The sequence below is a fragment of the Lampris incognitus genome, chromosome 15 (assembly GCF_029633865.1).
Source record: "Lampris incognitus isolate fLamInc1 chromosome 15, fLamInc1.hap2, whole genome shotgun sequence".
Classification (NCBI taxonomy): domain Eukaryota; kingdom Metazoa; phylum Chordata; class Actinopteri; order Lampriformes; family Lampridae; genus Lampris; species Lampris incognitus.
This window is the reverse complement of record NC_079225.1, coordinates 29,609,491-29,622,805: the sequence shown is the minus strand read 5'-3', so window position 1 is coordinate 29,622,805 and position 13,315 is coordinate 29,609,491. Positions and strand designations below refer to the sequence as shown.

Genomic DNA, 13,315 nt, shown 5'->3' with positions numbered 1-13,315 from the left:
AAAATAGATTTGTTCTTTTGTTTTCTGCCCCCGAAGCGTACCTCGTCCTGGGTGACAGTGAGCTGCCCTGACTGTGACCTTTGACCCCAAAAAGTAGATGTTACAGGAGCTGTGGCGCAATGTGCGGTTACTCTCCCAGCAACCGCAGCCGTCGGAATATCGTCTGTTTCCAATTGAGGCCCGTCTGCTTGAAGATATCCGTTCAAACTCACACCAGACCTCGCTCCCCCGCTCTGCCACCCTGCTTTTAGTCTGCAAAATACTGACCTGACACTGTCCAATCATAGCTACAGCATTTATGATGACTCTTAAGTTTGCTAGTGTGTGTGTGTGTGTGTGTGTGTGTGTGTGTGTGTGTGTGTGTGTGTGTGTGTGTGTGTTTAGCAAGTTTTTATATCCTAATGAGGACATTTGTATAGAAAAACCTGAAACCACCTACCCTGGGGGGACATTTTATGGGTCCCCATGAAGAAAAGGGTCTGTTTTAGGGTAAGGACTTGGGTTTAGGGTTAAGGTTAGAATTAGGATTAAGTTAAGGTTAGGGTAAGGGTTAAGGTTAGGCATGTGGTTTTGATGGTTAAGGTTAGGGTTAAAGGCTAGGGAATGAATGTAGTCAATGAGGGGTCCCCACAAGTACAGGGGGACATGGTATATGTGTGTGTGTGTGTGTGTGTGTGTTTGTGTGTGTGTGTAAGTTATGAGTTGTCTCCTTGTGTATTTGTCAAGTGTATACTGTTCACAGACAGCAGTTTAGTTGTGGTATTGTGAAGCCACTGGGGGGTCATGTCTCCCCAGTAGACCACTGTGGGTGATATGAGGACACGGCCCACAGGGCCAGCCGGAGCTCTGTCTGATGTGCAGATGATGTCCACAGCGATTCTCTGCCTGGCTCAGACAACATGAAAGTTATTGTTCAAGAATCGGGATCGCCCTCCACCCAGCACAGTTCAACAAATACATTACATATGTATGTGCTTTGTTGTGGTGTGCACATGTTTCCATTTTGTGCATACCAAATATGATAAGAATTACTGTTTTGAACGTCTCACATTGAACGTCTCACATGGTGAAAGGAAGAGAATTGGACAACTACCAGTAAAAAAATTGTGGACCTAGTTTAGCAGTGTTAGTATTTGAATGTCTTTGTATTGAAATGCTTATAGAAAAGATGTGAACGGGCGTCCGGGTGTTGTTCTATTCCGTTGCCTACCAACACGGAATCCCCGTGTTACCTCCGGCTTGGTCGGGCGTCCCTACAGACACAATTGGCCGTGTCTGCGGGTGGGAAGCCAGATTTAGGTGTGGCCTGGTCGCTGCACTAGCGCCTCCTCTGGTCGGTCAGGGCATCTGTTCGGGGGGGACTGGGGGGAATAGCGTGATCCTCCCATGTGCTATGTCCCCCTGGTGAAACTCCTCACTGTCAGGTGAAAAGAAGTGGCTGGCGACCCCACATGTGTCGGAGGAGGCATGTGGTAGTCTGCAACCCTCCCCGGATCAGCAGAGGGGGTGGAGCAGCAACCGGGACGGCTCGGAAGAGTGGGGTAATTGGCAAAGTACAATTGGGAGAAAAAGGGGGAAAAAGAAAAAGAAAAAATGTGAACTACATGTTGACGACTTGTGAATACAAATGCCCCTGAAAAATACTGAAATCTTAATAACTATTGATTATTGATTACTGATTATTATTGAATACATATTGATTGGTTATAACTCCACTGCTGATGGATAACTAGATGAGTCTATGCTTGTTTCAACTTCCATTTATCACATTGGACTCAAACGTTTTTTATAATATGATTGTTTTCCCATGGTAATACATACATAAGGGGCAATAATGATAACTGGTCTCTCTCTCTCTTGTTTTCATTCTCTTTCTGCCTCTCTTTCTCTGTTTCTAACTGTCATTCTCTTTCTCCCCCTCTCTCCTCTTTTCTATCTCTCAATTTATAGGTCCAGCTATCCAGCGCCAAGTTCAGAATGGGCCAACTACAGAAGAGCTCGAGGCTCAGAGAGCCAGGTAGAGTTCATGTCTGACATTGGACCAAAATGAATATCAACCACTTCCAAAAACATTAGCCTCATAACTGCTGAGTTGTGCAAAAGAGGCGGGTGGGGGAGACATAGCAGCTCAAATAACCAGACTCTCTCTTAGCCAACCTTTTATTTCTCTTCTCTTCCCCTCTCTCACCCATCTCCTCACAGGACAAAACAGACAGGGATGATTGTCAGATAGAGAGAGAGAGAGAGGGGGGGGGGGGAGAGAGAGAGAGAGAGAGAGAGAGAGAGAGAGAGAGAGAGAGAGAGAGAGAGAGAGAGAGAGAGAGAGAGAGAGAGGAGAGAGAGAGAGAGAGAGAGAGAGAGAGAGAGAGAGAGAGAGAGAGAGAGCCCTTATGTCAACTAAAAAAACATACTCATTTATACTTGATCATGGAGGCCGGTTGCAGCACATGTGATAACAGATGAGTTGTATTTGAGATTATACTCCAGGCCCTTTCCATGGCCCTGCTAAAATACAAACCTTTTATCTATTGTACCTTCCACAGGATTCTCTCTCTCTCTCTCTCTCTCTCTCTCTCTCTCTCTCTCTCTCTTCTCTCTCTCTCTCTCTCTCTCTCTCTCTCTCTCTCTCTCTCTCTCTCTCTCTCCTTCTGAGGCTGAAACAACTGGGTCTTTGTTGCAGTTTTTAAAGCTATTTCTGCTCTGCCTATCAGTTTATCCAAATGCCAAATGCCGGGGCTTAAGAGAACAAATATGATGGGAGTTATGGCTCTATCTGATCCCCTGTCTTCTAAACAGTGCCTGTGGCCTGCCCCGGCCCAACACAAAGGATTATGGCTGTGTTGTGACGGATGATTGTGTGTGTGTGTGTGTGTGTGTGTGTGTGTGTGTGTGTGTGTGTGTGTGTGTGTGTGTGTGTGTGTGTGTGTGTGTGTGTTGTAACGGTACACGTATTCGTACCTAAAATGTTGGGTATGGGTCTTTCAGTTCGGCACGCACGTGTACCAAATGAATGCACAGTTGTTTTAACCACTGCACATGCGGAAACTTTTTTGGGAGCGGAATCTAATTTAAAACTCAGAGTTTACCCCCCCCCCCCCGGGCGACTTTCACAAAAGGCCGGATGTTGCTACGTTCAGCCAACCCCCCCCCCCCCCCCCCCCCACACACACACACACACACACACAGAGCCACAGAGGGATTGCCGATAATTGAGCAAAGCGCAGTCTCGTAGTTACGGTGAGCGCAGATAAACCAGCGTTTGAAGATCCAGCACAGTTCAAGTGTGGCTAATTTTCTAAACGCTGCACCTTTATTGATATTTATCTTATAATATTTCTCCCACCGCGCTGTGAAAGTGCTGCTATGGGCTATGGGTCACAAATTGTGATCACTCACTCACGGATTTATTTTTTTTTAATTGAAGTTATGAACATACAGTCAGACATCTTGCTAAGTGAAATATATACATTATTATAAAATTTAAATTTCTACTAGCGAAAATGGAAAAAGGCAGATAATCAAAGGAAATATGCAACGTAAACAAATTAATTCACTTAAAGATAAAGTATCTAAACATGATAAATAAACAATAACCTAAATAAAGTCGATGAAACGTAACCAGGGGCTACAGAAAATAGTTCTTTATAATATGACAGTGTGCGTTCACTTTCTGTTTGTCATAAAAGTTTTGTTTTTTTTTTTCAAAAAATTTGTAACCTTGGCGTGGTAAAGGGGAGTGAAAGCAATCTAAAATTTCTAAAATGTACAACTGATTTACTTGTTTGAATATGCATTAGTTCATTTGTCCCAAATTTTAATGATCCTGGTCAACCTTGTGTTTAAACCAATATTCTGCATGTTAAAGATTTGACTGCTTGACTGCCCCATTAATTGCAAACCTGCTGTCCTTCAGTGATTTTACTTTGAAATATTACGTTGTCTTTATAAACATCAGTGAAATCTAGGGCATGGAATCAGCAGGTGCCTCCCGATTGGATATCACAGTTTCTAATGTGTATTTTGATGCATATTGGGAATTTTTAGATATCCCAGTATTGTAAATATTGTGATGTGTGGCCCTGTATGTGGCCCTGTGATGGACGGGCAGCCTGTCCAGGGTGTCTCCCCGCCTGCCGCCCAGTGATTACTGGGATAGGCTCCAGCATCCCTGCGACCTTGAGCAAGACTAAGCAGTTTGGATAATGAATGAATGAATGAATAAGGGCCAATGTGTCTATGTACATATGGAACTCAACCAGAAAAGCACCAAGGTTTGGGAGGGACCAAGAGAACCTCGCTTTATGTATGTGAAATTTACCAAATACAAGTAGGATTTATCATGTGACTTAAAGATTTATTTTCACATTCAAATTTAGTAATCATGTTTTTAGGCATAATCATTAAAGAAGGTCCAGAGGGACGTTTAGTAGTGGCGTCACTAGGACGTGTTCGCAGTGTGCGTCCGGTGCGCTGTGGGTCTGGACGGTTTTGTGCTTGATTATTTGAGAGAATATTTATGTTGCACAGTCCTGATGTGAAGCTGAACGCTGCTAATGTGAATACAAGTACAGTACAATTCATTTTCTAAATGCTGCTCATTAATAGATGTTTATTTTGTTATATTTTTTATTTATTTGCGAAAATATTTATTTTGATTTACGTTTAAGTAAATGTTACTTTTGTATTCGTGGGTGGCAGTCGTTTGCAGCAGTATTGGCAGACTGTTTGGGAAAAAATTAAGCCATATTATGTTTTGTTTCCTCTCCCCTCGCTGTACCGAAAATATACTGAACTGTGACTTTTGTGTACCGTTACATCCCTAAATTGTGTGTGTGTGCGTGCATGACTGAGTTGCAGATTGACAAATGACTAATTCATGTCAATCAACCGATCAGTGTAGTGAAGGATTGATAGCTGAAATTGTATTAAAATTGTATTAAAAATGTGAATTTAAACCTTGATATAATGAATAGAAATAAAACGTCAGTCTTTAGACCGTTGCTTGTAGATGGGGCCATGTTAACCTTTGTAAAAATTTCTGCTTTTAATCACGGCTTTATTCATGGAGGGCCTCGTGCTTCTCTGTACCTCCAGATCCTGTAATATTTCTATGCAGGCAGGCAGGCAGTTGGCAGCGCAGTTAACAGAGAGTGGTGAAAGTAGGATTTTTTTTTATTAGAAAGGATGGTGGAGAATGATAGGTCAGACAGAGAGGGGGAGCTCTGAAACAAAAGCTCTTGGGATGGATTCAGACTGATGATGTCGTAGTTACCGTATCTGTCTGAGCAGCCAGGCCTGATTTCTGCATTGGTTATAGTTCAAGAACTAAATGACTGACGTTGTCCTTCTGAAAAATTGAAAGAGACCCCTTGGGCTGAACAGTTGAACAGTATAACATTCGAGAATTGACATTGCAATATACACATGTACAGTAGTTACATTACAAAGCATGCAATGTAGGGCAAATTGGGTCCATCAGTCACGTTTGGCTAAAACTCCTATTGCTTCATAGGAAAAAAAATTAGAAAGTTCTGTCCCTTTACCAATACAGCATAACTGAGAAGTCATAGATAATGAGAAATCATGTAACTGATGCACCAGGCTATTTTTTGTTTTTTTGTTGTTGAAAGAACAGGTTTAAGGCTTGTGTTCAGTTGCCCCATAAGACAACACTGGAAAGCGATATCCAGCAGTAGCTCCATGTCCAAAATCTCCTAAATTAAGCCGGCGAATAAACTGATATCAAGACTGATCTGCTCGATGGCAGAACCTATGAAAATAAGACCCAGGTTTTAAAAAAAACAAAAAACAAACAATGACCCTTTAATGCAAGCTACTATCCTGCAGGATTGCTTGACAGCTCTGCTCCCGTTGTGTGCTGCTGTCAGATGTGGGTGGGGTGGGGGGGGGGGGGGCTTGCTGGCTCAGCACATCTCCTGTCCAACACACAGCTGGAAAACTCCACTTCCTCTCTGTGAGCTGTCTCCTCTCCCTGCTTCGAGTCATGACATATGCTTCTCACATCAGAGGCTTTGGGGAGATGAATGGGAGGCCGGGGGAGGTGGAACAGGGGATGGGTAGGCGAACGAAGGTGAATCAGAGAGCAAAGTGTGTTTGACTGTGTGTGTGTGTGTGTGTGTGTGTGTGTGTGTGTGTGTGTGTGTGTGTGTGTTGAGCGCACGTTGAGAGAGAAAATCCCTTCATGCCACACTATGATCAGTAAGCTGTGTGACACAATCACACAGTCCTGTGAGTCCTGATAGATGGACAGCCCCGTGTCTCAAACAGGCCCCCGCCACTCAACAAGCCCATCAAACTATACATAAATATGTAAAAGGTACTGACATCAACTGATGCACTAAGGTCAGCACTTTTCTCTAACTGGCAAGCTGGTATGATAAAGTCACTGACTGAATGACTGACCGAGTCAGTGAATGAGTGTGAGCGTGACAGATTTATGTCAATCCTAAGGGTGATGGCAAAAGTTTCAGACTCTGGTTTTCCCATGTTAATGCTGCTTCAACGTCACTCCGTTCTCCTGAAAGTCCCGCAATGCTGGTAGTGCGCTATGTATCTAAGTAAGGGGGGGGCTTCTCTCCTGTTACCAATGTGAGATGCCTACCTGACAATGAGGAGGTGAGAGGCGTCGGTTGCAATTGAGGGTGGTTGAAATTGGTTCCCGGCTCTCTCGGCAGGCAGATGATGGAGCAGCAGCAGCAGCAGCAGATGCAGGCACACATGGAACGGGAGCGACGGTCCTCCAACTCAGGTACCTAACAAAGCATGCAGGTCTTCACGGAGGATGCCTTTATTACATTCCTATTTCATCCTCTCGATTAACAAAAAAAATGTGTTTGGAAACATCATGAAATGTAGAGAACGTGTGTGTGTTTATGTGTGTGTGTTACATCCTCTTAGTTCTCCGTCTTTCTCCCTCCACCCAGGTTCTCCTTTCCAGGGTCACCCGGTGGTGCTCTCTGTGGCCCCCCCTGTAATGCCTCCCCCCATGAGCATGGGCGGTGGACCCCCACCACCTCCACCGCCCCCGGGGCCCCCTCCGCCCTCAGCGGGGGCCCCTGCTCCTCCCCTTCCACCGCCGCTCCCCATGGGCGGTGGAGGAGGCCACGGGGGTGAGCCCCCTGCCCCGTCGGGACTCGCCGCGATGATCGCCGGGGCCAAACTGCGCCGCGTTCAAAGAGTGAGATGCCCTTCTTTGTACCTTTGACCTTTTGACTTGAATTCTCTTCAAGTGGCTGTGTTTAGACAGGCAGGCTACACGTGGATTATGCTGTCTGGCTGGAGCACGCAGGGAATGGCTTTGACGTACCTTCAGTTCGGTTACACTTTTGCAGATTACGGTTTATGTTTGTATGAGGTAATCTTATTTAGACTTTAAAGTCCAATTAACAGATTTATTGACGGTGTGTGTTAACATAATTGGTTCTAAAGCTCTGGAAAGGAAACACTCTCAAGCTGAGTAACCGACACAGAGCACAGGTGGGAGAAAAAGAAGTGAGAACATGCCTGGACTTAAAGGAGTGCTGTGGATTCTCTGTGGTCTATCCCAATTTGACACTCGTTGCTCGTGTAGTAAGTACAGAGTTAGGTTTAATTTTCACAGTCATCCATCCACTTCTTCATACTGGGCATGCAGGTCCAGCTTCTATCTACAGTTCAGTGCAGCTGATGGGGGACAGATCTATGTTCCTCGTACAGTGTAGAAACCCACACCACAGTTCAGCCAAAGCTAATGTAACGCTACAGCAGCCTGTCGTCGTGAATTGGAGCGGTCATTATCAAAATCGACCTGTTTTTATTGCTAAGTTTCCTCCAAGTGTTTGCTGCTTTGCTGTGCCGTGGCAGAGTAACTCCTAGCCGTAATTGCTTGTAGGCTGTGAAGCAGGAAATATAACTGACCATAAAAACGACTGTTAAGTTTTAAAATGACCGCTCAAATTCGCTTCGACTTATTAGATTGCTGTAGCGTCGCATTAGCTTCGGCTGAATCACGGAGTGTTTTTTTTTTGGCCCTGATCGAGGATTGTGAATTCGTCCCCCCCGTTGAACTGTAGATGGTAAGCTGGATCCGTGTTTCCATGATGAAGAGTAGGATGGATGACTGTGAAAACGCAACCTACCTATGCACTACATGAGTGGTGAGTATAAAATAGGGAGAGACTTTGAAAATTCAGAACGGTTCCTCTAAAAAAAAACAAAACAACACTGTGAGTTCCCCGGGATTCAAAAACCACAAGAAGGTGCCCTAATTCACGTACTGTTCTATCTCCTCCTCTCTTTTCTATCCTCTCTCCTCTCTGCTCGTCTACTTTTCTCTGTGCTGCTTTTCTCTTTTCTCCTCAGCCGGAGGACAACTCCTCAGCCACCAAAAACGATGCCAACCGGAGTAGCGGAGGCAGTGGGGGACTGATGGAGGAGATGAATGCCCTGCTGGCGCGAAGGTCAGGACGTTTGAGCCCAAGTAGCCATAAAGCCATTTGCAGTAGAAATCACATATTCACGTTGGACACAGCAAATCACTGAACCCTTTTATTCACCAAGTTGTTTAAGATTCGATGATGCTTGTTGCACTGGTTATGATGGTGCAGATGAATGATTTCAGAGGATGATTTGAGGTGAATGAACTGATGATTGGTGCTGACTTGAAGCCTCTTTTTGCTCCCAGAAGGAAAGCGGCGTCAGAGAAGCCTGAGGACAGCCAAATTGTGAGTGAGCAGGGCGGGGTGCCAACAGTGCATGAAGCTACCACACACTTGTGCTAATTTGGCTGCAAATGATAATGATGATGATGATAATGATTACACTCATTATGGCAATGATAGTAGTGATGGTGTTAATAATTAACATAGCAAGCATCCCAACTCCAAACAAAAGACGATTAAGGCGCTTGTGATAATGATGATAAGTGATGGGTGTTTGTCCATCTCTCTCTGTAGGATGACCCAAATTCTCCCTCACCAAGCACCCGGGGTGGACAAAATGCCTCAGGTGGGCTTGCAACACACGGCAAAGAACCTTAAGAGCACACAAAAAGGAGTTTTGGCTTATCAGTACATCAGCAGTCTTCCCATACTCCCAGAAATATCTATCTATCTATCGATCTATTGGTCTATCAATCTATCGATCTATCTATCTATCTAGGTCGGTCTGTGTGTTGGTCTGTCTGTCCTGGGAGCATCTTCATTTGAATGTCAGTAAACCTGCACTGTGAATGACCACTGAGCCTCTGGTCTTTGCCTAACGACGCTGCTCTGTCCTACAGATGGTGGGAAGAAGCCATGGGACCGAGCTAACTCTGCAGAGAGGTCATCCTTGGTTTCAAGGTGAGAGCTGGAAGTAACTCGCTTAATATTTCTTTTGACTGAAATTAAAAAAAAACATAGTTGTGTATCTAACAGGATATGATTATTATTTTGCAGGGTACGACCAGTAGGAAGTGGCAGTGACACAGACGCCTTAGACCTCGATAGGATGAAACAGGTAAAGGAAACCACATGGTAATCAGCTTTACACCAGAGCTTAAAACGATCATGAGTGCACAGCCAGTGGCTTTTGTCTAAAGCTGACACGATATAATTCTGCTCACTTTTAGGACATGTGACCTGCTTGTCATCCCTCTTTGTAATACTGTCAAAAGCTACTTTGGCTGGTGAAACACAGATCAGATACCTCTTTCCACTGATAAAACACTCCTCTTCAGTTCTGTTTATTGGGTGCAAACAATTCTCCATCCATCCATCTATTATCCAAACTGCTTATCCTGCTCTCAGGGTCGCGGGGATGCCGGAGCCTATCCCAAACAATTCTAAACCCCAGAAGTTTTTGTAATTGCTGTATATTATGAACATCTCGTTTCAAATGCTATCCATGAAATCGGTATTTTCTTTCAACTCATTTCTTAACACTTGAGATTTTCTTTCGTGTGAAGGCATTTGTCATACTTTATCTTTTATTCTTCCCTCGTTTATCTGTTCATCTCCCTTTTACCCTCGTCTCATCGTGTATTTTTATTAAATCCATCCTCTAAGCTCTTCTGTGATGTTTTCTTGTCATTATGAACTCTGATTTTATAATGCTTTGTAAAGCACTTTGTAACCCAGTTTTTTGAAAAGTGCCTTACAAATAACATTTGTTCTTTTTTTTTCCCACCAGGAAATCTTGGATGAGGTTGTCCGTGAATTGCACAAAGTGAAGGATGAGATCATCGATGGTATGTTTTACTTTTTCCGATATTAGAAAAATGAAACTACTTTTATTTCAGTTTAACTCTTTTTTAAAAATCCAGTCCGATGAAAATCATGTTTTCCAATCTAACTAAATGGTTTGTTGATGTTCAGTTCCCCAAATGTCGGAACCGCTGCTATTGTGAAACTCTCCTCCTCATTGTCAGCGTAATTAAATCATTTCAGGAAGAACAAGCAGCTTCTGATAATAAATCATATCATCTAATACCGTGGTTTGATTGGACAATCTGTGAAATGTCATCATCAGTCTGTCTGTTGGGCTGTTATGAAATAGTTTCCTAGCAACGTCATGAAAGTTAGCAATCAATAAAGGGTCTTGTGAACTCAGGGGCCACGGCCCCTCAACCTCCTGGGACTTGGCTGTGTTCAGAGACGGTGTGTGACAGACAGTGTGTGACAAATCAAAAGACACTTCTTAAGCTGGGAAAAAATGACACTCCTAACATTAATTATCCACGGTAAAACGTGTTTGACTGAATTAAAATCTTTGGACTGTTTATCCGTACGTAAATAGCTGCCCCGTTGGTATAAAACAGGATGCTGGATGAGTTGTTATGTAGGTGTTTGACCACTAGGTGTCACCACAGATGTAGACGCTTCACATTGGGCTGACCGTTGATCGCTGGTAACTGTGGTTTAATGATAAGCACCGTTGCCTCCGGTGAAAGGGGAACTTTGAATTGCGATCAAACTGTCCAGGGTGTCTCTGCCCAAATTAGCTGAAGTGGTGGGCAAAGAAAGTAGCAGGATTCGATAGCTGAATTTGGATTCAGGGCAGTAAGAACCTCCTACTATGCTGAGAGTGATGTCAAGATTTGACTTTAATAGCACATGAAATACTAATGACAAATTACTCTGTGACAAAAACAAAGGTCATAGCTCACAGGGGGCATTTTTGGGTAGTGCAAATATTGACAATTTTACCAAAGTCAATAATGAGGACCAACCAGTGTTATCCATGATACACAGGTGAATTTACCCATCTTTTCAGAATCAGATTTATTGGCTATGTAAGTTTGCACACACATGGAATTTGACTGGTTTTGTGGCTCTCACAGTGTACTTAACATAGAATAACAACACAACAATCTTCAGATATATACACAAGGAATGACTATATACAGGCATTTTTTCCCATACAACAGGTAAGGGAAGTATGAGGCTGATTGTTGTTGTTTTTTGCTCACATCGTTGCCTAATCTCCTCAACCTGGTTCCTATGTTTTCTCTCTCTTTCCCAGCCATTAGACATGAACTCAGTAGAATTAGCACGACATAATTTTAGGAGCCACTCCCCAACGTGAGCCACCTTCTTAAACCCACGGCCCCTGCAGCAGACCCTGGCCCCGTCGGAGAGAGTCGGGAAAGAAGGCCCAAACTGTGACATCCATTCATTCAATGTAGCTGTGCTGTTGAAGCAACATGGCCGTGTTGTTGTGACACTACAGAAATGTCTCTCTTTTTTTTCTTTTTTTTTTTTTTGGTTACGACTGAAGGGAAAGTGATGAATGGGGCACAGTCTTGCACTGATAACTCTTTAATTTCTTAAAATCTCTGTTTGTTTGTTTGTTCGTTAGCCCGGTTTCGTCTCCTGTTTGTGGCCTAAAAGAAAATGGATAAAATTCAAAACCTTTTTTTTCAAATGTTTATTTTTAAATTTTGTCGTATTATTACTATCATTTTCATTATTACTGCTGTCATTTTTATCATTGTCAGTGTAACGACGTTCATATGAGTTGTAGTAGTTTAGTGAGTACAATGGTAATGATGAGGAAATGATAAGGAAAATGATTGTAATGATTGTCATAACTGATTATTGCACATAATTTTATGTCAGTCTTTTGTATTTTATATTATATTAGTCATTTTAATTTGGTTTTGTTTTAGATGCAATGGCAAGCACGCGCAGATTTCTTTATCATCATCTCACCTGGACATTTTTTATCCTTTTCGCCAAGACAGCTATATTTGTGGAATGATTGATGGAAAAAGAAGGGCCTTGACCTGAAAGAGGGTGGAATAACCTTGTTCTTTAGATATTGCAATCTTATGAACAAATAAATGAAGAAAAAAAAATAATACACCAGAGTATTTGTGATCATGTTGTTAATAAAAAATGTTTAATGGCTGCAAGGATATGGTGAAGTATTGTTCATGTTATTATTTCCTTTTATGACCAAGTGCTTCCCGGTTTGACAATATAAAAAAAAAGATACAAAGTTTAAAATGAATTCAAATAAAACTGTGAACAATGTCTTGGATAAATGAGGTCGACTCTTCTTTTGTCTATACTCCAGGTGTCTTTATCTGCCAATTTGATACCAGTCTGCAACTTGGGACTGGCTGTTGTTTCACTTTTGAGTTTCCAATTGATTTTTGGATCTTTTTTTATCAAGCTAAAATGCAGGGTTTATCAAGCAGGTGCAATGAATTATACAGCCAGCTTAATACAGACAAACTGTGAAACACCCGAGCTATTTCCATTCCATAATCTCTGATACAAACGTGGCATTTATTGACAGAAATAAGACTTTCAATTAGACCAGTTTTTCCGATAAAATACACTCGAGGATCCTTAGTCTACACAAATATAGTCTAATTTAGATACATACAAATGTGTGGTAAACCTGAATAACACAAAAAGGTTCTACATGCAATATTTTTTGAATGTGTGAAGTTTTCCTTCATATATTCACTGACTTGACATAACCGCTGTAGTTACAGCCCCTTGATCAAAAGATATGTATTTACTATTGGAGATGCTTGCCAACACAAACAAGTCATGTAAAGACTTGACATTATTATACGCATGTATGTTTTTGTAATGAAATGTACATTAGTATTATTTATCTAGTTCATTAATTCAGAATCTTCAGACTTTAAGGCGAGCGTCATGAAAATTATAACGATTTCCTTAATTATCCTAAATAAATTCAAAGAAAGTTGAATCAGTTCATATGGATACATTTATTGACAGAAATGTTGATTTGACATTGGTTTCTGTCAATAAAAGTATCCAGATGAACTGATCCAATTTTCTTTGATTTTCTTACC

At 42.4% G+C, this 13,315-nt stretch overlaps 1 protein-coding gene across 2 annotated transcripts in view; it reads left to right on the top strand.

The window, feature by feature from the left end:
- Nucleotides 1-13,220, top strand: part of evlb (Enah/Vasp-like b) — a 51,399-nt gene extending 38,179 nt beyond the window's left edge. The window contains exons 4-13 of one of the 2 annotated variants that reach the window (XM_056294623.1): nt 1,951-2,017; nt 6,696-6,769; nt 6,945-7,198; nt 8,362-8,459; nt 8,687-8,723; nt 8,955-9,006; nt 9,281-9,341; nt 9,438-9,498; nt 10,171-10,228; nt 11,503-13,220. In XM_056294623.1, coding sequence (XP_056150598.1) covers nt 1,951-2,017; nt 6,696-6,769; nt 6,945-7,198; nt 8,362-8,459; nt 8,687-8,723; nt 8,955-9,006; nt 9,281-9,341; nt 9,438-9,498; nt 10,171-10,228; nt 11,503-11,540 — 800 coding nt within the window. In that variant the 3' untranslated portion in view covers nt 11,541-13,220. Of the gene's footprint in view, nt 1-1,950; nt 2,018-6,695; nt 6,770-6,944; nt 7,199-8,361; nt 8,460-8,683; nt 8,724-8,954; nt 9,007-9,280; nt 9,342-9,437; nt 9,499-10,170; nt 10,229-11,502 lie in introns of both variants that reach the window. The other variant, XM_056294622.1, reaches the window with a different exon arrangement.
- Nucleotides 13,221-13,315: the final 95 nt, after the last annotated feature.